The sequence below is a fragment of the Salvia splendens genome, chromosome 9 (assembly GCF_004379255.2).
Source record: "Salvia splendens isolate huo1 chromosome 9, SspV2, whole genome shotgun sequence".
Lineage (NCBI taxonomy): Eukaryota > Viridiplantae > Streptophyta > Magnoliopsida > Lamiales > Lamiaceae > Salvia > Salvia splendens.
This window is the reverse complement of record NC_056040.1, coordinates 28,409,831-28,436,549: the sequence shown is the minus strand read 5'-3', so window position 1 is coordinate 28,436,549 and position 26,719 is coordinate 28,409,831. Positions and strand designations below refer to the sequence as shown.

The 26,719-nt window shown below is 41.1% G+C and overlaps 2 protein-coding genes across 15 annotated transcripts; one reads left to right on the top strand and one right to left on the bottom strand.

The window, feature by feature from the left end:
• LOC121748488 (ubiquinone biosynthesis protein COQ9, mitochondrial-like) lies at window positions 1-26,719 on the top strand. Of its 13 annotated transcripts, none has more exons than XR_006039481.1 (7): window positions 11,820-16,879; window positions 17,742-17,815; window positions 19,440-19,513; window positions 19,608-19,692; window positions 20,055-20,606; window positions 20,708-21,485; window positions 21,617-22,152. XR_006039481.1 is itself a non-coding variant. In XM_042142878.1 (6 exons), exons 1-6 carry the CDS (start codon window positions 1-3, stop codon window positions 26,717-26,719), a joined length of 858 nt encoding a protein of 285 aa, XP_041998812.1. The 13 variants fall into 13 exon arrangements, 1 of the variants encoding a protein (XP_041998812.1); XR_006039480.1 differs by having other exon boundaries at window positions 11,820-17,339; XR_006039479.1 differs by having other exon boundaries at window positions 11,820-17,643.
• LOC121748487 lies at window positions 22,788-25,537 on the bottom strand. Of its 2 annotated transcripts, XM_042142876.1 has the most exons (4): window positions 25,154-25,537; window positions 24,714-24,761; window positions 23,732-23,970; window positions 22,788-23,635 (listed from the first exon to the last, which is right to left on the bottom strand). In XM_042142876.1, exons 1-4 carry the CDS (start codon window positions 25,203-25,205, stop codon window positions 23,024-23,026), a joined length of 951 nt encoding a protein of 316 aa, XP_041998810.1. In that variant the 5' UTR covers window positions 25,206-25,537; the 3' UTR covers window positions 22,788-23,023. The 2 variants fall into 2 exon arrangements, with proteins under 2 accessions (XP_041998810.1, XP_041998811.1); XM_042142877.1 differs by lacking the exon at window positions 24,714-24,761 and having other exon boundaries at window positions 25,154-25,531.

Below are 26,719 nucleotides of genomic sequence, written 5' to 3'. Positions count from 1 at the left end.
ATGTATCGATCGGCGGCGAGGCGGCTGTTGCCTGCGGCGATCAGCCGGCGCACTCTTCGATTAGGCTCTCCTACTCCTTTCTCAGCCCCAATCGCACACCGGGCGTCATTTTCAGCGGGGACTACCGAGAACGCTCAAAATCACAAGCCTGAATATGCCGCCGCTTTCAATTCGTCGACGTCGTCAGATGAAGGGAGGAACCCTAGAGCTCACTGGCAGGAAGAGCAGGCGCGAGTTCTTCATGCCTGGCTCGGCCACGTTGTACGCTCTCCCCTCCAAATTTCTAATCTCTCTTCAAATAGAGAAAATCGGGTTTCTAGGCCAATTGGCCTTTAAAGTTACGCAAATGTACCCACTCTGTTATCTATTCCAGTTATAGGAAACACGCCAACCTCATTGGCGTTTTGTTTTAGTGAAAACGCCAACTAAGATGGCGTTTTATAATGTCTCGTATTTTGCCCGTATTGTCTCCCATTACAGTTACGTTAAAACACGCCAATTGTGTTGGCGTTTACTACCTAAAAACGCCAATTGCGAAGGCGTGTTTATGAAATAAAAAACACCGACGGAAATTGCGTATTTTCTAAAAGACGCCTTCGAAGTTGGCGTCTTTAAGTACAGAAACGCCAACTACATTGGCGGGTTTACATAAAAAACGCCAACCCCAATGGCGGGTTTTTACAGACTGTTATAGCAGCCCCTCATCTTCCAAATCGCGAAAAACACACACCACACACCATTCGCGATTTTCCATAGTAGCAGCGCCTCTCGTCGGGAATTCCTCCTACTCTCCGTGATTTCGCCCTCCATTTATCAATCGGTGCTAGTTTTCCCCAAAATCTTCCAATTTATTTGGTTAGTATACTTATCTTTTACATTATTAGAGTAATTGTTGGATACTTAGCTAGGGTTTGTAATGGGTTGCAATTTGAGTTGAAATATTGTGCATATGGATTATTTGTATGACGTTAGTGTTGATTATTATGTTGGGTTGTTTGGATTTAAGTGAATTTGTGTATAAATTTGATTATAAACCAAAATCGTAGGGTTTTAAAACTTGAAAATTGGGCAAATTGATTTGGTTTATGTGGGTGTTGGTTAGTGTCTTTGTTTGTAGTTTGAATTGTTAATATTGTGTATATTGTTAGGTTGAAATTGAAATTGAAATTGTTAGGTTGGTCAAACTAAAATTGGGTAAGTTGAATTTGTGGAGAATTGATGTATATTGTGCATTTGAACGGTTACTTTTGTGTAGGTGAATTGTGTTATGATGTTGAAGTTGTGTATTGTGAATTATTTGATATAGGTGTTCCATTTTGTGATATTGTATAAAATTGTTTGTAATTATTGAATTTGTTTAGGTTTGTTTATTGTTTAATTTGGAATATGAATGTGTGTAGGTAATTTATGGCATCTTCTTCAACTTCTCGTCGTCGGCTCTTATGTGGTCCTGAGGACCCCTCCGTATTATATCTGCAGAGACAACACGTCTCTAATAACATATGGGCAGGAGTGCCATCGGAAGACGTACGGTGTAGAAGATACGAAGGAATCATATGGGATGTTCCCATAAATCCTCGTGTTTTGGCGGTTATAGATGAGATGGGGTTCGGCGGGATGTTGAGGTGTGGTCAACCGAAAGACATTGACCACCATCTTATCACCGCTTTGATCGAACGTTGGAGGCCTGAGACTCATACGTTTCATTTTCCAGTCGGTGAAGCGACTGTGAGCTTAGAAGACGTGGAGGTCTTATGGGGCCTCAAAACTGACGGTGAGCCTCTGACGGGTTACATCCCCACTAAGGATGTCGGATATTGGAAGGATGTTTGTTTGGATTTTCTTGGCTTTATTCCAGATGCAGTTGATCTAAAAGAAATGAACTGGAAGCAGACAAGCTTATCAAACCAACTGCGGATTGAGCTGAGTGATGACCACGAGCAATACATGTACAATCAACGTGCTCGTGTGTATTGTCTGCTGTTACTGGGTGGTCTACTGATCCCGAACGCCACCGGTAATAAAATTCCCTTCTTCTACCTTCAGTTTTTCATGGATATAGAACAATGTGGTAGCTATAGCTGGGGAGGTGCGACTCTTGCCTGCTTGTACCACAATCTATGTGAAGCTGCACTTGGTAAGAGGACCGATGTCGGGTGAGCTCTTACATTGTTACAGCTGTGGGCTTGGGAGAGAATCCCAATTATTAGACCGCAGATGCTGAACCCCACGCCCGTAGACTACTTACCATGTGCAGTCGCGTAAGTTGTCCACTAATTACTTTTTTAAGCATAATTGTTATTGATTTTTGTGTTGTTCGCTCATAATTTAATTTTTGTAGGTGGACTGGTCGGGCCTCTTATGTAAAAGCACCCGGACATTGCATTGAAACTTTCAGAGATCAGTTCTCAACAATGCATGCCAATCAGGTAATTTACATAACCTAAATTATTGCTAGATTGCTGTTTTTGATTGAACTTTTTTTGACTAAATAAGTTTCATATTTAGTTTATTTGGAGGCCGTACGTCAATCGAAATCTGGCGGATATTTGTGTTGCCGGTCGTCCTATATGGACGTCGATGACAACACTAATCTGCTGGAATATGGTTGAGCCACACATGCCACAGCGAGTGCTGCGACAGTTTGGGATTGTCCAACCGTATATCCCGCTTGTCGACCGGTTCCACGGACCTGATTTTACGAAACAGGATCGCCGTGGCAAAGCAGGTCGGAACTGGGTTGAGTGGCACGCCAAGCATATACAAGATTGGCATAATAGGCACAACACGGTGTATGTTGATTTGGAGTACTCATTCGAGCCTGTTGCTACTGATGAGTACATGGATTGGTTTCGCCGGATAACCGTGGTGTACCTAACAAAACCCGGCGTGCATGCTCCTGAGGGCTTCCATGAAACGGCGGCCTCTCATCACTACGCGGTAAATTTCAACAACTATTCTTTATTTATATTCATATGATGAAATGTAATTAACACTGAAAATTGTAGGTGGATACCCTTCACAAAATACGCCACTTTCTTAGGGAGCAAGACATGTCAGGACGGCCGGATTTATTCACCATTTCGAGGATGGTTGAACATGGCCTCCAGATATGTGGGGAAGCTGAGACGATGGACTACCGTCCTTCCCAGCGCTCTGAGATGGACATCGAGGTGCCCGTGCGGCAAAAAGCGAAGCGGCGTGGAAAGAAGAAAGTTGGTGGACAGTCGTCATCATCAAGGATGGATACTCAATTGGTTGATGATTCTGATGACGATTTTGAGGCTCCTCCTCCACCAAGATCTGCCGTGCGGGGTCGTCACTCTGTCAGCCACACGGGTGGTACAGGAGAAGATATCGGTCTCAGCGATCAACAATCTCCACCTCGGTCTTCTGTGAGAGACGACTTTTTTGATGTTGATTTAGAGAATGCTGTCGTTGAAGATACTCCTCCGTCCAGAATCCCTAAGACCAGTATCGGGAAGGGAATCCGTAGTCTGTTTATGCGGAAAAGGCGAGACGAGTGATTTTTATTGGTGTTGGTTGTAATTTGATACATTCTATATAAATTGGTGTTTTTTTATTGATTTGACCGCTTCATATTAGTAATTTGATATATTCTATTGATATTGGTGGTTTTCATTGATTTCCCGTATTTATATTGTAAGTTGATAAATGCGCGGTTTTTATATTAGATAATTGGGCTATTTGCAAACACGCCATTCAAGATGGCGTTTTTAAGTTGGTAAATAAATTGTGCAAATTTTGCACACGCCGTGGCTGAGCTACTGAACAAACACGCCAACCTGATAGGCGTTTTTTTGATAACACGCCACTTATGATGGCGTTTTTAAATAACGCCACTCACAATGGCGTTTTTATAACTAAAACACGCCAACTCCATTGGCGTTTTTTAATCACGCCACTCACAATGGCGTTTTTAAGATGGGCAAATTATTGATGGCGTTTTTCCAACGCGGAGGTTGAGCTACTGAACAAACACGCCAATACCAGTTGGCGTTTTTAAAACACGCCACTTAGGTTGGCGTTTTATCACAAACACGCCAATCGCATAGGCGTTTTTTACTAAAACACGCCAATCGCATAGGCGTTTTTACCAAACCACGCCAACTTCAATGGCGTGTTTTAGTTAAAAAAACAGCCCAAGCCAAAATATAAGTATAACATTTCGTGTGTTTCGATTCAAGCCAAAATGTAAGTATAACATTACAATGTTCAATTCAATAAATATCTACGATTATAAACAGAACAATGTTCAATTCAACTAAATAGTTGTTACACGTTCAATTGTCTCGCCTTCTCCGGGTAAAGAAGCTACGGATACCCTTTCCGATTCTGGCGGTGGAGAGTCTAGACGGAGGAGTATCTTGCACAACGACATTCTCTAGATCAACCCCGAAAAAATCGTCTCGCACATAAGACCTAGGTGGAGAATGTGGGATATCACCGAGCCCGATGTCTTCGCCTGTATAACCAGTGTGGCTGACAGAATGACGACCTCGAACTGCAGATGTTGGTGGAGGTGGAGGCATAAAATCGTGAGAGGCATCATCAGTGTGGCTGATAGAATGACGACCTCGAACTGCAGATCTTGATGGAGGTGGAGGCATAAAATCGTGAGCGGCATCATCTACCAACTGAGTATCCATCCTCGAACGAGCATTCGGGCAGTTGCGTCTGTCGTGCCCTGGTTGACGGCAATGCTTACATCGGCGTTGGGTTCGTGGCTGGTCAGTTTCACGGACATCCATCTGATTACGAATCCTAGTAGTACGGTATCGGCCGCGACTTTTAGGCATTAACTGAGCTCGTGAACATTGCAAAGTCCATTCAGGCACGGCCCAATAATCTTGGTGTCTGATTGGATTGAACACCGTAGAATATTGGTGTACCCAAACACTTGTGCGGTATACGTTATCAACAAGCGACAGCATGGGCTCGTTTCTAAACCGCGCAACTGCCGCTGCATGTGAACATGGAAGTCTCCACATCTGCCACTTTTGACATTTGCAGTTCGACTCCAAGTACTTTACCTTCCACTTATTACCACCCTTTCCACCAATTCGACTCTTTGTTCGAACCACATAAAGCCCTGCAATTGTGTTTGGGACTCTCACATTATGTAATTGACCTTTTACATCAGATTTACACACCTTTGCATGGGCCCACGGGGTAAGTGGTGTGGCACACTGTGTTGCTGCAAGTGACCGCTCATTAAACCATTCTATTGTCCTCCAAAATATCAGATCAATGCAAGCTTTAATTGGGAGTTGTCTTGCGCCTCTCAACACATTGTTGTAAGATTCCACCATATTAGTGGTCATCTCACCCCATCGTTTGTGTTTGTCATACGCCAAACTCCATTTTTCTAACTCCACGGCATCAAGGTACTGCACAGCCTCGTCGTTGATGGTTCGAAGTAAACGACGTCTGTTCTTAAACTTGCGTTTCTTGGTAGCAATACCAATTTTCCAAACAAGTCTTTTTACCATGATGCCTTTATGATTCTGCAAAACATTCTTTCTAACATGTACCAAGCAAAATCGGTGATGCCCCACATTGGGTTCTTCTTTCCATATGGGAGAATTCATTGCATCTATGATTCCCACATGCCTATCTGATATTACACATATTTCATGCTTTTCCACGTGAAGTCTAATACGTTCCATAAACCAATTCCAACTTTGTATGGTTTCCTCATCAACAATGGCATATGCAATAGGCAAACATTTCTTATTAGCATCAAATCCAACGGCAATAAGAATTTTACCTCAAAATCGTCCACGTAGATGAGTTCCATCAACGGTTAAAACTGGTTTGCATAGTTGAAAAGCCTCCACAGCTGGACCAAAAGCCCAAAATACGTACTTGAAAACCTTGTTCATACCGTTGCTTGATCTGTCATCATGCAACCATTCGACAATTGTGCCATGATTTTGTCTTTGCAACTCATTCAAATAAGCTGGTAAAACTTTGAAATTCCACTCCCACGAACCATACACAAGCTCAATAGCTGTCCTCCGAGCATACCATGCTTTCTTGTAACTAACTTTCACATGAAATCTATTTTCAATATCCGCCACAATTGCTTTTACCTTGTAGCAAGGATCGTTTTCTATTTGATGGCGAACACTCAACGCTATCATACCCGACGTAAGATTAGCGTGCCCATTATAATTACGATCCCCCATGCAAGTATGAGCAGTGCTAAACACTCTAATTTGCCAGTGTTCATCATGCTTCCTCAGTGTTGCTCGGCACTCCCACAAACATTTAGGTAAGGACTTATCTTTCGGATTTCCTTGTGGCCACTTACAAACTGCATGCCATCTCTTTCCTTTACTTTCAACGACTGTATATTGGCGGATTTTTTTCAAATGCCAATGAGTGACAGCTGACTTCAATTCCAATTTGGTTTTAAATTTAGTATGCAACCCGACATTGCTCGGATCTTTTTCACTCCAATAATGCACATTGAGATCATCAGACTCAAAGTTTTTTGGATCAAAACTATCATACGGACCTGGTAAGGTGCGAAAATAGTTCATACCAGGCTGTGGGAACTGTGGAACTACTCTTTCTCGTACTGCTCTTCCTCCAGTTGATGTTTCTCCAACCACTGTTTCTCCAACCGGAATGGATGTGCTTGGAGCAACAAATTGGTCCTCATCCGACGAAGCACCATCTAAATCTGTACTATCCGGGTCGACATCTTCAGAATCATAAGGTGATTGTGGATCAAGAAAGTCGGCTTTATCAGGACCAATTATGGCCTCAATCACATCACAGTTGTCACTGTCCCCTAAATGCACGCCTCCAACATCAAAATCTTGTGTTGTATCGAAGCATGGTTCTTGGCCTCTCGTAGACGTACCAACATCAAAATCTTGTGTTGCAGCGAAATATGGTTCTCGGCCTCTCGTAGACGTACCAACATCATTACTCATGAGAAGATGACTATGTTGTTGAGTAATTGACGAATACTCAACATACAATTCAATTTGACCTCCTGTAGTCATACTCTCACTAAACATTATTGGCATGTATACTTCTTCTAGTAAAATACCTATATACGTGATTGAAGATCCATGCCATATATGACGTTTCCATACTATTTGAAGTTTGTTTTCAAATATGTTTATCCCCATCCTTTCACAAATTGTTTCCACAAGCTTATCGTAGGAAATACTTTCATCCAACATAATCAATCCTTTTGCAAAAGGAGGATCATATGAAATAACTGTTCCGGGAATTATCTTTCCACCCCAATATAAATAGACACACCACGTCATACTATCTGCATTAATGTCAAACACAAATATTGGTCAAAAATATTTCTTTACAGTACACTACAATATATACTATCATAACAACCTATCAAATATGGGTAAAAAATTAGATATACTACAACATATAATACCATAACAATTGGTCAAAATATTTCTATTAATTACAATACAATTTATAATACTATAACAAACCAGCAAATAATTATATAAATTACACTACAATATATACTATCATAATAATCCAACACAAATATTAGTACACTAATGTTTGGAAGAATAATGAGTACAAAATTCGATATACTAACCGATTACGAGGACTAATATTTGGAAGAATGAGCCACAATAGAAATCTACACCCTTCAATCCGACCAAGGCAAGATTTTTCACGTTTTTCAGTTTTGGGAGGTTTTTTCGCCGTTTTGGAGAGGGAATGTGACGAGGGTTTTGCGATTTTGGGGCAGATCTGGGAGATAAGGTTCAACAGAAAAACGCCTACGCAATTGGCGTTTTTTTCTAAACACGCCAACGAAATTGGCGTTTTTTAGTTAAACACGCCATCGAAATTGGCGTTTTATAACATAAAAACGCCATCATCATAGGCGTGTTCAATTAAACACGGTAACAAAGTTGGCGTGTTTAAATTTAAGTATATTGGTTGAAAATACACCCAAAATACGGTCAACATATAACACGCCAACACAGTTGGCGTTTTTGCGTAATGACGCGCCAATGTCACTGGCGTTTTTATTTATAAACACGCCAATGAGGTTGGCGTGTTTCCTATAACTGGAATAGATAACAAAGTGGGTACATTTGCGTAATTTTAAAGGTCAATTGGCCTAGAAACCCGATTTTCTCCTTCAAATATCGCGTAATTGTATGTAATTTTGCTTTTGGCTGTGTTTATGAAGTCTTGAGTGCCTAATCGTTTCAATGTGTAAAATAATTTTCAGTTTTACTTGCCAACCTATTCCTACACTTTTCCACTGCGATTTTGCTTGTACTGTTTTTTCCCCTTCCGTTTCTATGATTAATTGTTTCCAAGCGTTACTAGTTAAGTGAGTTTGACACATGCACATATTCTAGTGAAGGTGACTTACTCTTGGTTGGGGTGGTTGTGCATTTTTATGGAGCAGATTAGATTAGGATGGACTGATGCTGCAATGGTTGCTGGAGCGAAGGAGGTTGGTCTCTCTCCTTCTATTGTAGGATCATTTCCTCGAAAGGAAGCTGCTCTTGTCGAGGTATAACTTTTGATCTTTACGCACGTTTGCTTTCCCTGTATTATAACTGAACTGCAATCTGCCACCAGAATGGTTGATTATAATTTTCTTTCGCTTTTAAAATTCCAGCAAGTATGGTTTCCTGCCTCCGCGAGTCAAATTAACTTAGAGGTGGTTGTGAAAAAAGAGTTGCATGTTGAACTTGGAGAATTGAATTGTTTCTCATTTTTTGATGACTTTCTACTGAACCTTACTTCTGGAATGCAAAGAGTGTGCTTGTGCTTTTAATAGTTTAGAACTCTTCAAAATATGTGTTCTAAACAGTCATGTTGTTTGTCAGTCATGGTCATTCTTATTCTTAACATGTTTTGTTGATCAGATACCAATTTCAGTCCGAGTTATATACTATTTGCATTATACACCCCTTTTAAGCAGCCTCATATAATGCTTATTACTCCATGTCCTGCTTTGTTTGGTTCAGTTTTTCATGGATGATTCTCTGCAAAAGTTAATTGATATTATTGACACAAAAAAAGATTTGAAGAACTTGATCCCGAGCCACCGTGTATCCAAGCTTGTCAGAATTCGCTTAGAGATGCAGGCACCTTATATCTCAAAGTGGCCTCAAGCACTTAGCATACAGGTAAATTATTTTTAGAGTCACTTATTCATTATTTTCTCTAAATTTTACCCGATTGCAGGCGCAACCTTCGAATATTTCAACAAGTTTTAAGCAAAGAGCAATGCTTGTTGATGAAATTTGGCATGCTGCTGGTGATGAGGCCACTGATACTGATTGGTATGTGAAGCGCACAGTCCTTGGTGGAATATATTCGACAACTGAACTATACATGCTGACAGATACTTTCCCAGGTTAGAGTCTATATTGTGCATGTTTCTACTCACACATTCTAGTTCCATCTTAGAATACCTTGGTAATTATGGGCACATCAGCCTCAAACCCCCTAACCGAAGTCAGGGCACGAGGACTTTATCGTCTTAGCTCTTGATAGAATTCGTGTTTTGGCATAATAAATAAACAGTATCAGTTTTAGGCTGCTGCTGCCCTACCTCTTTCTCTCCCAAATAAATATTCTCTTGTACTTTATGTGTATGTATATATACTCCCTCCGTCCCACTCTAAGCGACACAGTTCCTTTTTTCATATGTCTAACTCTCATTGACACATTTTTATAATGGAAACATCAAGATCTCTAATTTATTCTCTCTCTTACTTTATTTTCTCTTCACTCAACTCAAAAAACAAACAAACTGCATAAAATTTCATGTCGAATAGGAAATGCTTCACTTAGAGTGGAACAGAGGGAGTGTATAGGGTACAGTTAAAGTGAATCCAACTTTTATATCTAACTAAGACCAAATTTGATCCATTATATTCAGAAAATGGATGGTGTAGATCTAAGTTTTTCCGTGTTCATTATATACACATGAACAGGGCATTGGAGGTAAAATGGCCTGACTAACAATTGTGTTCATTATATACACATGAACAGGGCATTGGAGGTAAAATGGCCTGACTAACAATTGTACTAAATATACGTATACAATTCAAAACTACATACATTTATTGACATTATATACACTGCACTTAGGACATTATATACATTCCACTTGGTTTATTACACCACTGCAACATATTTCATAACCAAAATTGTTTGCAAATTCGAAAGAAATACTTGAACATTACATTTTTTTGGCATTATACACATTTCACTTAGGTCATTATGTACATTGACTTAGGGTATCATAGCAATAATAGCATTATAAGCCATTATAGATGTATAGAAATTACATATTACATTCTAATTTATTCGTCCGAACAAATGGAAATGAGATTTTGTTAGAATCCTCGTAAAATTACCTTTGATATATGGTGTAGAACAGTAAAATATAGATATAAGCGGAAAAGTAAATAGACATAGTAGAGAAAGTTATAGTATATTTGGTGTATTTTATTACTCAACACAGACCACATAGTACAAAACACTAAGCTAGGCTATGTCGCATAACCGATATGGGACAGAATACTAATATTCTTAACACTCCCCCTCAAGCTGGAACATCTATATTGTCCAGCTTGGTACAAAGTTCTCAAAAATATTTTTCCTCAAACATCGGCATCAATAGTAGTAGCCGAAACTATAGGGCAGTAGTAGTTGCAGCTGTTGCATAAGTAGAGTTGCAAGGCAGAGTAGTAGTAGTAGTAGTAGCTGTAGCAGAGTAGCAGCTATAGGCCAGAAGTAGCAGATGCAGAGCAGTAGTAGCAACTGTAGCAGAGTAGCAACTGTAGCAGAGTAGCAGATGCATGGTAGTTAGTGTCAGCTGTAGCAGAGTAGCAACTGGATGGCAGTTGTTGCAACTGTAGCAGAAGTAGCAGATGCAGGACAGTGACAGTTGTAGCAGAGTAGCAACTGTAGAGCAGAAGTAGTAGATGCAGGGTAGTAGTGACAGTTGTAGCAGAGTAGCTGTAGAGGAGTAGAATAATAACCGCTGACAAGAGTCAGAGCATAGGTAGATAAAAAGCAAGCAAGAGCGCAGGTAGATAATTGCGCAGAGCAACAGAGTAGGAGTAGAACATCATGCAAATAAGCAGCAAGCAAATAATAGCGCAGAGTGCAGCAACGTCATCTAGAGACGGATTCGAATCCGCTCTGATACCATGCAGAATGCAGCAACGTAAAACCCTTAGTTTGGGTAGAGAAGAGCAGGCAGTGGCAGAAACACCCTAATTTCATTTTTTTTGGAAACCCTAATTTTCTAGAGACGGATTCGAATCCGCTCTGATACCATGTAGAACAGTAAAATATAGATATAAGCGGAAAAGTAAATAGACATAGTAGAGAAAGTAGTAGTATATTTGGTGTATTTTATTACTCAACACATGCCGCATATATATAGTACAAAACACTAAGCTAGGCTATGTCACATAACCGATATGGGACAGAATACTAATATTCTTAACATATGGCATGTGAAAAATTACATATTACATGCAAATTTATTTATTTTTTGGATTTTTTGAGATTTGTAAGGAGGCCAACTGGTATAAAAAGTGACATGTGGCAATGATGATTTGTAGAATCCACAACATTATAACTACTCATCGAGTTCATTATCTACACTGCACTACATCATTATTCAAATGAATCTACAACATCATTGATTATTCCTTAGTTACAAAAAGACTGATTCCCAAATTTACCCTTATTGCATTAGATAAATCTTATAAATTTGCCACATGACGTAATCTAGGCAGTTGATCACCCTAGTCTAATTGCTCTATTTTGGCCTAGTTTTGATATAAAAATGAGTTTTGATTTGATCCACTCTCTCTCTATATATATACCTTTTGTATTTGATGCATAGTATTATTCACGTCTAAGTAATACTAGTAATTAACACCGCTTGAACATTCATGAAGTTGATTCTCTAATTTTCTTTATAATAGTGACTGTTATTCTTTTTTCCCTACATCATTTCACATTTTATCGTAAGCTGCCTGCATGTTTGCCATTTAGGATTTCATGTGAGAATCTGCAGTTACATGGTGGTGGTGGTGCAAATACTTTATCCCCTTAATTGTAGCTTAGATCCGCTAGATTGGTGGAGAGAGTATTTGATACTGCTCGCCCATGGAAGGTGTATACCCGGCGTGATCGCAAAGACAAGGATTGAGGAAAATCCTGATTATCTTTTTATTATTGTTATCTTTGATTGCTTGATTAGGATTTGATTGGGGGATTAGTCAATGATTGGGATTTGATTGGTTGATCAGTCAATAATTATGATTTGATTAATTGATTAGTCAATGATTGGGATTTGATTGGCTGAGATTTTGATTTGCTAGACCCTATATAAGAGAGGGCAGAGAATAGAAGGAGGCATCTCTGGGAAATCATTGTAAACGGTGTAGCCGTGGCCTCAAGGAAGAGTATCATTGTTTACTGATTTCTTTAATTTATCCTATTCTCATTCCACTAACTACTCTTACCCTTCGTTTGCCTTCCATCATCAAATAAATTGTGTGTGTGAAAGTTTTGCTGCCTTTACTCCAGAACAATTTGGTGCGGTGAACAATTGTCGAGACTCGCTCATCATCAGACGACACACTTGCTCGTGTCGCTGGTTTGGAGAAGGCAGTAGCAGCCTTGGATTCCTCTCTTGATGCACGTATTGCCCGTTGCCCTGAGACTCAACTGGGTCCCATTTTGCTCGAACTTAGAGGCACTCAGCCGGAGAATCCTCCTCTACCTCTCCCTCCACCTCCGCCAAGTGACCAATCCTCAACCATCCATGTCACTTCCTTCGTTCGATGGAACCGATGCAATTGGGTGGCTCACCCGCGCTAGCCAGTACTTTATGGTGAACAAAACTCCCACTGCCAAACGTTTGGACCTCGCGCTCATTGCCTTGTCATGCCCAGCTCTCCCTTGGGTCCAAATCCTAATGCGTCGCTATCCGTCTCTCTCTTGGGATCAATTTGGCCACGAGCTACTTGTCCGTTTTGGGGACAATAATGCCCGTGATGGGTATGAGGCTTTAGCAACAACTAAACATGTTGGCTCTCTTTCCGACTATATTGCCGCTTTCGAGTCACATCTAGCACAACTGCCCGACCTCACCGATTGTCAGTTTTTGGGGATTTTTCTGTTCAGATGGCGAAACGATATGAGAATTTATATGCTCCTATGGGTCCCACGACAACTCATCGAGCAATTTCTCAGTTGGCCGTTCTTCCTATCACTCATATTTGAGTCCGGTTCAGACTGCCTCGAGGGATTCTTCTATCCCCATTACATCCCCTCTGCCAAGGGGCCTGCGGCCGCCCCATCGTTTTCGCACCATGCCACAAGAGGAATATCAGAAACATCTTGCAGCTGGTACATGTTTTCGATGTGGACTCAAGTACAGCCCTACCCACCGTTGTCCACCCAAAACTTTGCAGGTCATCATCACACACGAATGACGACGGCCAGAATGACAACAATGAAGAGGGTGCTCTTCCCTCTGGCAACGGGTCATTGCTTCATTTACAGTTATCTGAACTATCCTCTAATGGTTTAGATAGTTGCCACGCCATGAAGTTATCCGGAAGCATTAACACATCCAACGTCACAGTAATGGTAGATAGTGGCGCTAGTGATTGCTTTATCACCGACCATGTGGCTGCCCGACTTGGTCTTGTCATCTCATCCACTGCTATTTTTTCTGTTCGTTTGGGTGATGGGACTAAAGTGCGCAGCGGTGGGATTTGTCACGATGTCCAGCTGTTATTGGCTTTAGAGCCATTTCTACTATCTTATGTCTTTCCTCTACGAGGGGTGGATATCATATTGGGAATTTCTTGGTTGGCTTCACTCGGGGGGACGTCAAGGCCAACTGGCGGGATTTAACTATGGAGTTTACATTGTCAGGCCGCTTAGTACACCTACAGGGTGATCCTACTCTCACTCGTCGGGCTTGCACGCCATCTGAGATCCGTTCCATTGAAGCAACAGATGACTTTTGGCTTCTTTGGTCCCTTGATGCAGATCAGACCACAACAGCTTTTGGGTTTGCTGAAACCCTTCCAGTCGCCTCTAAGCATCAACTCCAGGTCCTCATCGAAGCTTTTCCGGCAGTCACTACAGCTGCTGCCTCACTTCCTCCTCACCGGCCCATTGATCATTGCATACCCTTACAATCAGACTCTCAACCAGTCTCCGTCCGGCCCTATCGATATAATAATGCCTAGAAGGATGAAATGGAAAAATTGGTGTCCGAGATGCTCACTGCCGGAATCATACAACCAAGCACTAGCCCGTTCTCGAGTCCTGTCCTCTTAGTTCGCAAGAAAGGTGGTTCATGGCGATTTTGTTGTGATTATCGTGAACTCAACAAGCGAACGGTGCCTGACAAATATCCAATTCCAGTTATCCAGGAGCTTTTGGACGAGTTACATGGTTCACGATGGTTTCAATAAACTTGACCTTCGCGCTGGATATCATCAAATCAGAGTGGCTTGCTCTGATGTTGCCAAGACTGCTTTCCGCACTCACTCGGGCCACTACGAATTTCTAGTAATGCCATTTGGTTTAATGAATGCCCCTGCCACATTTCAGAGCCTAATGAATGATATCTTTCGACCTTTCCTGCGACGATTTGTTTTGGTTTTCTTTGATGATATTTTGGTCTATAGTCACTCGTGGGACGCCCATATTGAACATCTCCAATGTATTCTCGGGTGAGAGCAGGTTGAATACCTCGGTCATATTGTTTCCTTTCAAGGAGTACAAATGGATCCAACAAAGATTTCAGCAGTTCTTCGTTGGCCAACCCCCTCGACGATGCGTGGTGTTCGTGGATTCCTCGGCCTTACGGGGTACTATCGCCGTTTTATTCGTGACTACGGAAAAATCGCTGCTCCCCTCACAGCTTTTTAAAAAAATCTAACACTAAGAAAATCCAATGGACTTCCGCCGCTGAAGAAGCGTTTCAGGCCCTCAAAAATGCCCTCACCGCTGCCCCAGCCCCAGTGCTCCGTATGCCTGATTTCTCTCAGGATTTTGTGATAGAGTGTGATGCTTCAGGCCGTGGCTTTGGCACTGTCCTTATGCATGACCAATAGCCCGTTGCTTATTTCAGTAAAGCCATATCTGCTTGTTGGCTAGCCTAATCGGCCTATGAAAGAGAACTAATGGACCTCGTCCTTGCTATTCAACATTGGCGACCTTACCTCCTTGGTCATCGGTTCGTGGTTCGCACTGATCAGCGGAGTCTTCGCCACTCACTTACTCAGCCATTGACCACTCCGGCCCAAAAGAATTGGGCAGCTAAACTTCTAGGTTTTGACTTCAGTGTGGTCTACAAAGGAGCGTTAAACCAGGCAGCAGATGCCTTGTCACGCCAAGAGGAAGACATAATATGTGCCGCTATCTCGACACCAATCTGGCTCGACTGGTCAGCTGTGCAGAGTTCAATCGACCAGGACGCCCATCTCTCGGCAGTCCGTTCTGCGCTTAGGGAAGGCAAGCCTTCATCCAAACAGTACACCTTAACTCACGACCTATTGTTCTATAAGGGGCGTCTGGTTGTTCCACCACATTCTGAGTGGATTCCCAAATTAATAGCAGAATTTCACATCACCACAAGTGGTGGCCATGCAGGGGCTTATCGTTCATATCGCTGACTTGCTGCTAACGTCTACTGGCCAGCAATGGTCAAGCACTTTTCTCAATTTGTTGCAGCTTGTGCAATGTGCCAGAAGCATAAATATGACACCCATGCTCCAGCTGGTCTACTTACACCTTTGCCAATTCCCTTGCGTGTATGGGAGGATATTAGTATGGACTTCATCACGGGATTGCTGAGGGCTGGGGGCGTAGACTGTGTGCTGGTGGTTGTTGATCGATTTTTGAAGTATGCACATTTTCTGCCACTTCGCCATCCCTTCACAGCTCGTCAAGTGGCTGAAATCTTCACTCCAGAAATTGTGCGATTACACGGCCTGCTTGGCTCTATTGTTTCAGATCGGGACCCCATCTTCCTCAGCACTTTCTAGCAAGAATTATTCGATCAGCAGGTACTTCTTTACGTATGAGCTCCGCCTAGCATCCAGAAACCGACGGTCAAACTGAAGTGCTCAACCATTTTTTGGAAACGTATCTGCGTTGTTTTTCATCCGAGCAACCAAAATAATGGAGTAAATGGCTCGCATGGGCTAAGTACTGTTACAACTCAACCTATCAGACGGCAGCTCATACCACCCCAGTTGACATAGTGTATGGACGTCCACCTCCCACCATTACGAGCTTCCTGCCACGGGAAGTCAGAGTCCAGGCAGTTGCCGAGGATTTACGTGCCCGCGATGATATATTGGTCCACCTGCGCTACCATCTTGAGAGGGCCCAACAAAAGATGGTTCGAGCTGCCAATCGTCACCACCGTCATGAAGAATTCGCTGTGGATGACTTGGTATATCTCAAGTTCTGACCCTACCGCCAGTCCACATTGTTTCATTCCAAGAATCGTTAGCGCCACGCTATTTTGGGCCTTTTAAGGTTGTTGCACGGGTGAGGGTAGTCGCCTATCGTCTCTAGTTGCCCCCCGAGTCTCGCATCCACCCGGTCTTTCACGTTTCTCTTCTGAAGCGGGCTATTGGTGCTACGACTGCCGAACCTTCTCTGCCTGAGGACCTTCTGCGTGTGGATCCACCTTACTTACCTGAGCAGGTCTTGGACCGACGCTCCATTGAGCGCGATAATGCATCTGTTGATCAGGTGCTTGTGCTCTGGGCCGGTATGCCGAAGGAAGATGCGACGAGGGTTGATGTCGTAGATATGCAAGGTCAGTTTCCCTTCTTCAGCCTTACGGACAAGGCTGTTTCCACGGAGGAGGCTATTGATATCGCTCGCCCATGGAAGTTGTATACCCAGCTTGATCGCAAAGACAAGGATTGAGGAAAATCCTGATTATCTTATTATTATTGTTATCTTTGATTGCTTGATTAGGATTTGATTGGGGGATTAGTCAATGATTGGGATTTGATTGATTAATCAGTCAATAATTATGATTTGATTTATTGATTAGTCAATGATTGGGATTTGATTGGCTGAGATTTTGATTTGCTAGACCCTATATAAGAGAGAGCAGAGAATAGAAGGAGGTATCTCTGGGAAATCATTGTAAACGGTGTAGCCGTGGCCTCAAGGAGGAGTATCATTGTTTACTGATTTCTTTAATTTATCCTATTCCCATTCCACTAACTACTCTTACCCTTCGTTTGCCTTCCATCATCAAATAATTTGTGTGTGAAAGTTTTGCTGCCTTTACTCCGTAACAGTATTTAATAGTATTCTCTCTGTCCACGAAGAGTGTGGTGTGGAGGGGAGGGCATGAGTTTTAAGAAAAATATTTGGGGATGAGTCCCACAAGGAGTATTGTGTGTAGAATAAGTATTGGTTATTGGTTTTTTGGCCCACAAAAAGTAAAAGTTAGTGGTGTTTTTTTTTTGGTAAATATTGTGTCATTGTGTGTGAAAGGATGTAAAAAATATAAGGGGCTGTGTTCTAAAATAGAAACACCATATTCTTGGTGGTCAGACTAAAATGGTAATAAGACCACACTTTTTGTGGATGTTGGGAGTACTGTTCACATTAATTAATCTCTGGCGAAGGGCTTATATACTTGTCATGCTTTCTGTTGACAGATTTTCAGGACACATGGGCTTTCTTGGATGAACGAGTTAGAGATGCATTTGATCTGAAAAAGACACTTCAAGAGGTAATCATACTGCCCTCAAACAGTCATTTGATCATTTGAAGATGACTTTTGCATATTTCTTTAGGTGCCTTCTATTTTCCCTCGTTTTTGTGCTTTTGTGGCATTATCTGAATATATATTTGGGAAATATGGTTGTAGAGAACCTGGATTCATCAATCAAATGCCAGAGTACAAGTCATCTTCTGCCTTTTGTATTGCTTTTCACAATAGTGTCTTATCTTGCATCCTCCACAAAATTCTGAGAAAAACAGGGCGTTAAATGCCAACCATTGAATATATGTTTTCCAATAATAAACCAATTGACAGTCTCTATCTCTAAAGGGTAAATGCCCTTATTACCCATTACTCAATACTCAGTATGTTGTACGAGCATTCCAATTTAGTGTAGTATATTCTCTCCGCTGCTGCTTCTTTTTGACAGAGGAAGAGATGTATATGAATGTATAGGAAACTCCTTGGAAGAGGTGTTTCCTAACCTTTTAGTTATATCAACTTTCCATTGCTGTGTATGTGTGTATGATAAACTTCGTGGCCTCTTTTATCTAACAGTGTCAAAACTACTTATTAGAGCTTTAAATCTTCCTAGAATATTCCCGTGGTTTTGAATTATGGCCCTGAATCCAGCTTCAGTTAAACATATATATGCCACTGAATAGCATATTACATTTGCATACGTTTGCATATATACCTAATTAGAAGTGTGAGGAATATTATTTCCCAAGCGCTCAAGCAAGTTAAGAACGTGTTATTCTACATGAAATTCATACTTGATTTCCGTTTCTAAACATTTATAAACTTTACCTTAGAAATGCATAATCTTGTTACTAATACTAGAGAAAGGAATTGCTATGAACAGCATACATGCATAAACACCCTTAAACTAGGCTGGGAGGACAGAAATTGCTCTTTAGGCAAAGAAACTAGCTCTAATTTATTTCTTTAGTTAATATTTGATTTAGCTAAGCATGTACATTAACTTATTGATTTGATTCAACTTTCTTCACAAGTACACCAAATTCTGAGGCGACTTGCCTTTTCGTTTAGGGATATTTGATAGCTCACTCTTCTCGATAGATCTCTTAGTTTCCAGCAAGAATTATAAATTGAATTAGAGTATTTTCCGAATATACACGGCTGAATAAAGTATGTATTGGGTCTAGGCCAAACTCAAACAGAATCTCAATCTCAACTTAGAAGTAGCGTTAAGTTTTCCACTTCTGTAAATGTTGGAAGCAGAAACTGTTGACAGAAAATAAAAAAAGATGAGAAAGAAGAAATCTCTTCACCTGTCAATGTAGTGAAATTACAAGAATTATGGGGTCATAATATTAAGGAGTCGTTTGGTTTGTCTGATTAACCCAGATTAAGATGGGTATCATCCCTTAATCAGATGTTTGGTTGGCGAGATGGGTAGCACACAGCCCGGTGGTGGCCCGTAAGGCCCGCACTATTCACATAACTATCGTCGGTTTTGAATCACCATTTCAGCATGGGTTTATAATCATACCTCAATTGATGTGTCAGGCACTTGTCCCTAATTATTCATTTTGCCTTGCATTATTGACGATTTCAAATGGGCTCCTCCATTTGAAATCATTTCTCCCCAACCTTGTGCCCATTTCAGATTTGGAGCAACACTGCACTCCACGCCGGCGATCTTCAAAACAGTTGATTCCTCCGTTGAACGGCGAGTGCACAGTAACCTCTCTCGCTTCATTCTTCCCCAACTTATTTATATCGTTTCACTTGTGATGGGGTACAAACCCTAGCTTACCGTCGACTCTGAACACAGGAGTACATCTGCGTGGAGCCGAGTACCACCCAACACCCGAAGTTCACATACATAAAATTGGAGTGGTACTTCGTTGTATAGAACTGTAAGTCTTCGAATCTGCAGATCAAAAGCAACCAAATGTTCACAATAGTTGCGATCTGTTTTTATTTAGCCCTCTCATCTCAGTTTGAAAATTTTCCAACCTACGCCCTTTTCAGATTTGAATAGATTTGCTATTTTTGCACACTACTTGACAAAGCAATATTTTCAGTATGATTATATCACTTTCTTGAGTTAGATCAAAGGCGTATGTGTGTACAATACTTAAGTGCTTGTTAAAAAAATACATCTGCTGCCCATTATTTAGTTGTGCGATGTGTAATTTGTTGGATGAGTGAAGTGTAACATCATGTTGTTGTGATGCTAGTTGGGTGAAATGTAGTTGTTGGCTGTGTTGGCATGCAGTTTTTTCCTAAATTCTCCCCGAGTGATGGCCCGATTGTTTCGTTTACACCTGAGCGTTCCCGATATGGTGGAAGACATACTTAACTTGTTGCGTATTTAATCGATTCTCATCCTGTACATATACTTGAAAAGAAGAGCACGCTTACGTCGTCGTGTTACGCACCATGGGGTTAGGTATTCTCTAATAGGCCGGGCACCTCGTCAACTAATGCATATGAACAGGCTCGTATCAATTAGTGATGTTGACTGCTTTTCCAACCTACGCATGGATAGGAATGCATTTGGTCGTTTGTGCATACTGCTTAAAGAACAAGGTGGTCTACGGGATGGTCAATTTGTGTTAATAGAGGAGCAAGTAGCTATTTTTTAAGCATTCTAGCCCACCATAAGAAAAACCGTATAACTAGTTTTGATTTTAAACGCTCTGGTGAAACCATATCGCACTATGTGCATGCCGTGCTTAAAGCTGTACTCAGACTCCATACTATTCTCCTGCCTAAGCCTGAACCAGTAACCAATAGTTTTGTAGACCCGTGTTGGAAACACTTTAAGGTAAACTACAATTACTTCATTTATTAGTTCAATTCTGGTGCTTGTGCTTGTGCTATAGCCTTTGCATTGGTTTTTATTGGAAAATGTGTGTACTGTGTTAGGGTTGTATTGGCGCCTTGGACGGGACCTATATAAATGTATTAGTCAGGAGCATGGATAAGCCACGATATCGGACAAGGAAGGGCCAAATCGCGACCAATACACTTGCTGCCTGTGATCGCAACATGAAATTCTTATATTTTCTACCAGGGTGGGAGGGGTCTGCCGGGGACTCTCGAGTGCTTAGGGACGCTGTTACTAGAGGGGGGGGGGCTGCGTGTAACCAAAGGTTTAATTGATATGATCCTTGATTAAAATTTCATATTGTCCACTTTCATTCTAAATTTTTTGTAAAACTTATGAGCAATCCCTCCGTTGCAACATTTGTGGTTTTAGGAACTTACTTTTTGTGTGATAATGGCTACGCAAATTCCGAAGGATTCTTGACTCCATACAAAAACGTGAGGTATCACTTGAAGGAGTGAGGTGTTGGCAGTGAGAGACCTCAAAATGCAAGAGAATTGTTCAACCTCCGGAACACCAGAGCTCGTAACATTATCGAGCTGGCTTTTGCCGTGCTGAAGATGAGATGGGGGATATTAAGGAGTGCTAGTTTCTACCCGATTAAAATCCAAATCCGTATAATCATGGCTTGTCCTACTACACAATTTCATACGTGGTGAAATGCTCAACGATCCAATTGAACAGCATGTTGATGCTGCTATTCAAGATCTGGATGCCGAGGATGGTGTTCCCATCCCTGATTTTGTGGATCAAGTAGAGCCATCTACAGAGTGGAATCAAATGCGGGATGAGTTGGCTAATACCATGTGGAACAATGTGTGTTTGCCTGATCTTACACCAAATAATTGTTTGATTACTTTGATATAAATACGATCATAACTTGTTTACTCTTTTTTGATAACATACTTGAATTGGGTATCTAAGTGTTTTTTTATGATCTTTTGTAGGTGCACAATGTCGACGGTAACTGAAGAAATGGATATGATACCATACTGTCAATGCGGAGGAGGGAAGATGATTTTGTTATGCGCCGGGAAAGAAGCTGTACATGTTGGACGCTGGTACTACAAATGTCCGTCCAATACAAAGCATTCATGGTCTTTTTTATGGTGCGATGACTACCATAGTCGGCACGGAAATGGGGAACAGCCTACTTACGTGCTGACTCAGCTTTATCGTCCTACGAAACAAGTGTCTTGTGCAGATAATACAAAAAACAAAAAACTGCCTTACACCGGTAGTGTTTGTGGAATTTGTGGTCGCTGTCGTGCTGATTTTCGAATGAATTACTTGTTGGTCGTGATGGGATTTGTTTTATTGTTGCTCGGAATTGTGATAGGGAAGCTGTTCTAGTTTGTTAGATTTCGAATTTGCTGAATGAGACTCCATGTTTTATTTGTCGCTTTATACTACTATTTTGACTATGCATATGTAATGACATTTGGCTATCTTTCGAGTTGATCTTCATGTTTTTGTTTGCAAATATTTGTGTAGTAGAGATAGTCAATTTGTGTCAGATAATACATGTTTTCTTTTACTAATATGGAAGCAATACAAATACCATTAACTGCGCTCACATATATAAGCATACCTTAACATTCAACCTAACCCCGGCAATAGATTGGAATGCAACCACAAGAGCTTTTGATAAATTTTTGAAAATGAAGATGGTGCTCACAATGGAGTCTTTGTTCTTTCAATATCATTCAACGTCTTGTTTGAAATAAACCCTAGCAAGAGTATTTATACTAGAGTGAAAAAGAAGCAAAATAAAACATTTCTAATCTTCAATAATCACATTCCGGACAAACCACCCGACCGGGTGTTTTTGGGGTGGAAACACACCCGCGTGTTTCTTTTTTGTATTGCGCGACTTTCTTAAAATGATCATAACTTCCTCATCCGGGCTCCGATTGAGGCATGCAAGATACTCACGCGAAGCTCTTTCGACAATGAAGAAAATGGTGGTATGAGGAGTGCATTTGGATTTTATCTTCATAGTGAAATACCAGTTTGAATCAGAACGTTAGTACTAGTGTATATTATGCCCAAATTTGTTTCTAATAATTATTATAATTGATCAAACAAGAAGCTATTGTTCAAGCATTACACAATTCATACCCAAGAGTGCAGTAGATAATTTAGCAAATTCGAGTCTTACACACCCAAATACAATCAGCTATGGTAAAGTTACAAAAGGCTAGAGCTGATCTTAAATTACAGACGGGTGTTCATACTACATAAAATACTTAAAACTAGCTTCATTGTCCAAAAGAACTTAATTAAACCATAGACAAAATACCCATTATCCAGTCAGTCCAAATGCAAGTGCATTTGCCTTATGTCTCCGCCCTCTAGTAGAGTGCTTCTTTCTCCAAGATGCGCATGACGTAGCCTGGTTTCTTAGCGTCAGGAAGACCAGTGAAGATCTCCAACCTCGAGTTCTCCTTGCCAATAATGTCGCAGAGATCGTACCTCTGACTCTCAGTCAGCTCCGGTATGTTTTCCAGATGGGGGAAGATCGCTTGCCTGAATTTCCCCAAATCCATCTCATAGCCGATACGTGCAGAGAGTGTGTCCAGGCGTGCATTGGTCTCAGCATGTAGCTTATCAATCAAGCTGATCAGCCTAGAGTCATCATCAGAGCCAGTACGCTTGCACTTTGTTTTTTTGGGAACGGGGACTGCTGCAGCCGCATTCTGCCCACTTTGTGCGCTGGTGTCATCCTCAACATCGTTAGTGAAACTGGGTTGGACATGCTCAGAACCTAGAAAGTCCTCAAAGCTTGGGTAGTAATCGCCACTCTCCCCAATAGATGCAATCGGCTCATCGACGTCGTTGCTGGTCACCGCTTCACCAACTCCTTCTGCCAAACCACCAGTAGCCCGGTCCTTGCCAAAGATGATTTTCCAGTCTTCCCAGAACGGCCAAGACTTACCACGCATTGTGCGAGCATTGGTATCTTGCTGTGTTAAAAAAATGAGTAGAAATATTCAAGGTTAAAAGCAACACCGAACCCCATCAATAAAACCAGACATACAAGCAACAATAATGATCAATACCTTCACAATTTGATCCCATTGATCGTCCGAGCAATCAATTTTAAAATCGTTATGCAAGTTGAATCCAGCACCACTACGATCCAGAATGTTTGTCAGTGAGTAGTAGTTCTTTTTCCAAGTTGATATCTTTGATTGAATGTGTGGATTCGCCCTTATATCGGTAGTTGGGAACTCGTCCCTCATCCAGTCCTCTATCTTGTTCGCGTAACCACCTCGGAATCCATTATCGGATTTCCATCCTGTAGCAACCAAATCCATCAAAGCGGCTACTAGCACCACCTCTTCGCGGTCAGACCAAGACCGGCGAGATCGGTCACACCTAGGGCTGGCAATTTTTGACACGACACGATAACACGACACGAACCGGCACGAAAATAATGGGTTTGGGTCAGAGCTTATTGGGTTCGTGTCCTTATCGGGTCGACCCGTTAAGGACACGAAAATTTCGTGTCGTGTTCGTGTCGGGTTCGTGTTATCCGTTAACAATATGTGTTTGTGTCGTGTTCGTGTTATCCGTTAACAAATAATATTTTAATATTATTAATTCTTATTATTTTCATTTTTAATAGGTTTAACCGTTATCAGGTCGTGTTGTTATCGAGTCGTTATCGTGTCATCTCGTGTACGTGTTGTTATCGTGTCGTGTTGACCCGAATTGGTTCGTGTCGTTAATGGGTTCGTGTCGTGTTCGTGTCGTGTTCGTGTCTGAGGGTTTCGTGTCGTGTTCGTGTTCGTGTTTGAGGTTTTCTTAACGGGTCGTGTTCGTGTTTGTTGTTATCGTGTTCGTGTCGTTATCGTGTCGACACGATAACGACCCGACACGCACGATTTGCCACCCCTAGTCACACCTTCTGAAGCTTGAACGACGGTATTGACTGCCACCTAAAGCAAAAAAATGATGCATCACAGACAAGTGCATTAATGGTATCAAATATTAGGTGCTTGATGTATGGAAATTTAAGCTGATCCAGCTAAAACAAACCATTAGTGCCTTGACTCCCACCTATGCTGGGTGCAGAGGTTTGGCGTTCTGCCGGTGATCAGAACATTCAAAAAATATACAAAACATCAGCGTGAAAGCATACGACACACACAAAGTGCAACACAAAAAGATTCTTCACAACTAATCTGCAAAATACAGTTGCATATAAAACCCCATTCACATAAATAAAAATTTTCTGTAAATCTAAAGAAATTGTTTTATATTGTTGATGGCATCGTGTAATAACATTCTCTTCAGCAACAATGTTGGCTTACTACCAACACCATATCCATATCAAAAAGTGACACCATCACAGAAAATGTCCCAGAAAACAAGCATAGCAAGGAGAAGTAACACTAAAAAAAAAACCTACGGACACGCATATGTACCCGCACATCAAACCAGATTACCCAAAAACTCTCGCAACTATGTAAACTTACCTGGAAATGCTCGATGACCAGGCCGAGAAGTGTGTGGAACGGTCGCCTCCATCGTCGCGAAAGCAGAGCTTCAGAGAGAAATAAAGCGGGAATGGTAGAAAAAAGAGGCGCAAATGTATATATGGCTTGCTAATTCACAAATTGAAAACAAAACCCTAGGTAGAATGGTCAAATTCGTCTAACTATCTAAATTAAAAAGGCCAATCAAACATAGGAATGAGATGGGCTGTAAAACCCATTAAGACAACCAAACATCCTATTAAAAACTATCAGCAGCACTGCCCATCTCAATGCCCGAAAGGTGGGCAATACCCATCTACCGAACCAAACGACCCCTAAGTGTATACTTGTATGCACTAAAATTGCAAATTTGGCTGTCTGCTGCTGGAACTAAATAATTTAGTTCGAACCACGAGCAGAGGTGTGTGTGTTTGTATATGTTTCTTCAATTGGATGACCCAACCTATACACCCTGTCTATACTAGGCATAAACCTAGTCCCCATACTGTTTTTCCATTTTTCGCTTGAAATCATGTCACAGTATTCAGTATCTTCATTATTTATTTACGTACATTGACAAAATGCAATATAGATAGAGAGTAGGACTATACTGTATTAACTCAAATATGAAGTACTTATTCCATGATTTTGGCTTAAGAAACATGACAAATAGAAATGAGCAGCTCACTGAGTTAGAGCATCCCAACGTTCTTCTAGATTAACTCGAATAACTACATGCATTGATTGAGGTCAGGTTCCTTGTTAGAATTAAGCTGTTGCTGTCACTTTGAATTATTTTACTGTGTGACTTGACAGCCTAATCACCTACTTTGGTTTCTAGCAAGTCCTTTGAAAGTTATGATTGGAGCAGATTCAAATAATTGATGAGTAGAAGCTATGTTTATTGGTTCTGGAATCCATCTATTAATTGTTATAGATAAGCCTTTTTTTTTCTCATTGTGTTTGGACTCTTTGCAAGACATTAGACACATAGCTATTAGCTAGACAAGATAAGACAATCCGCAATAGAATGTAACAATTATAAAGAAATTAGTTTGGAAACCTGGCTACATCCAAAGTTTGGCTAGAAATTCTTGAAATTAATTTGTCTAATCACCAACTTTCCGATAATCCAGTAGCCCCATGAGTGCTGCTCGCAATACTTGAATTAAATTTAAATGTGCTCTAGCATGAGAACTTTCCTGCTATAGAAGTCGCATTTTGTGAAATGAGTCAACTAAGAGTAAAACCAAGTTTGTGCTCTAATTTATGATGTTTCAATATTCCAATAAATTGGTGATTATATTTGGCGCTATATATAATCAATATTTTTGTCAATAAAAAATAAAACGGAAGATTTTACAGAAATCATAAGAGCTGTTGTTGGCTTGTTATTTCCCATCTTCTTTGTTTATATTTCGGCAAGTACATGTAGAAAGCAATCCAAATATCATCATCCGAAGCTTTCTAACTTTGAATCTGCAGGTAAAATATTTGGCAGAAGCAGTGAGGGCTGGGATGGGAGGTCCTGCGCAAGGTTTTGTGAAGAAAATCCTTCAGGGTTGA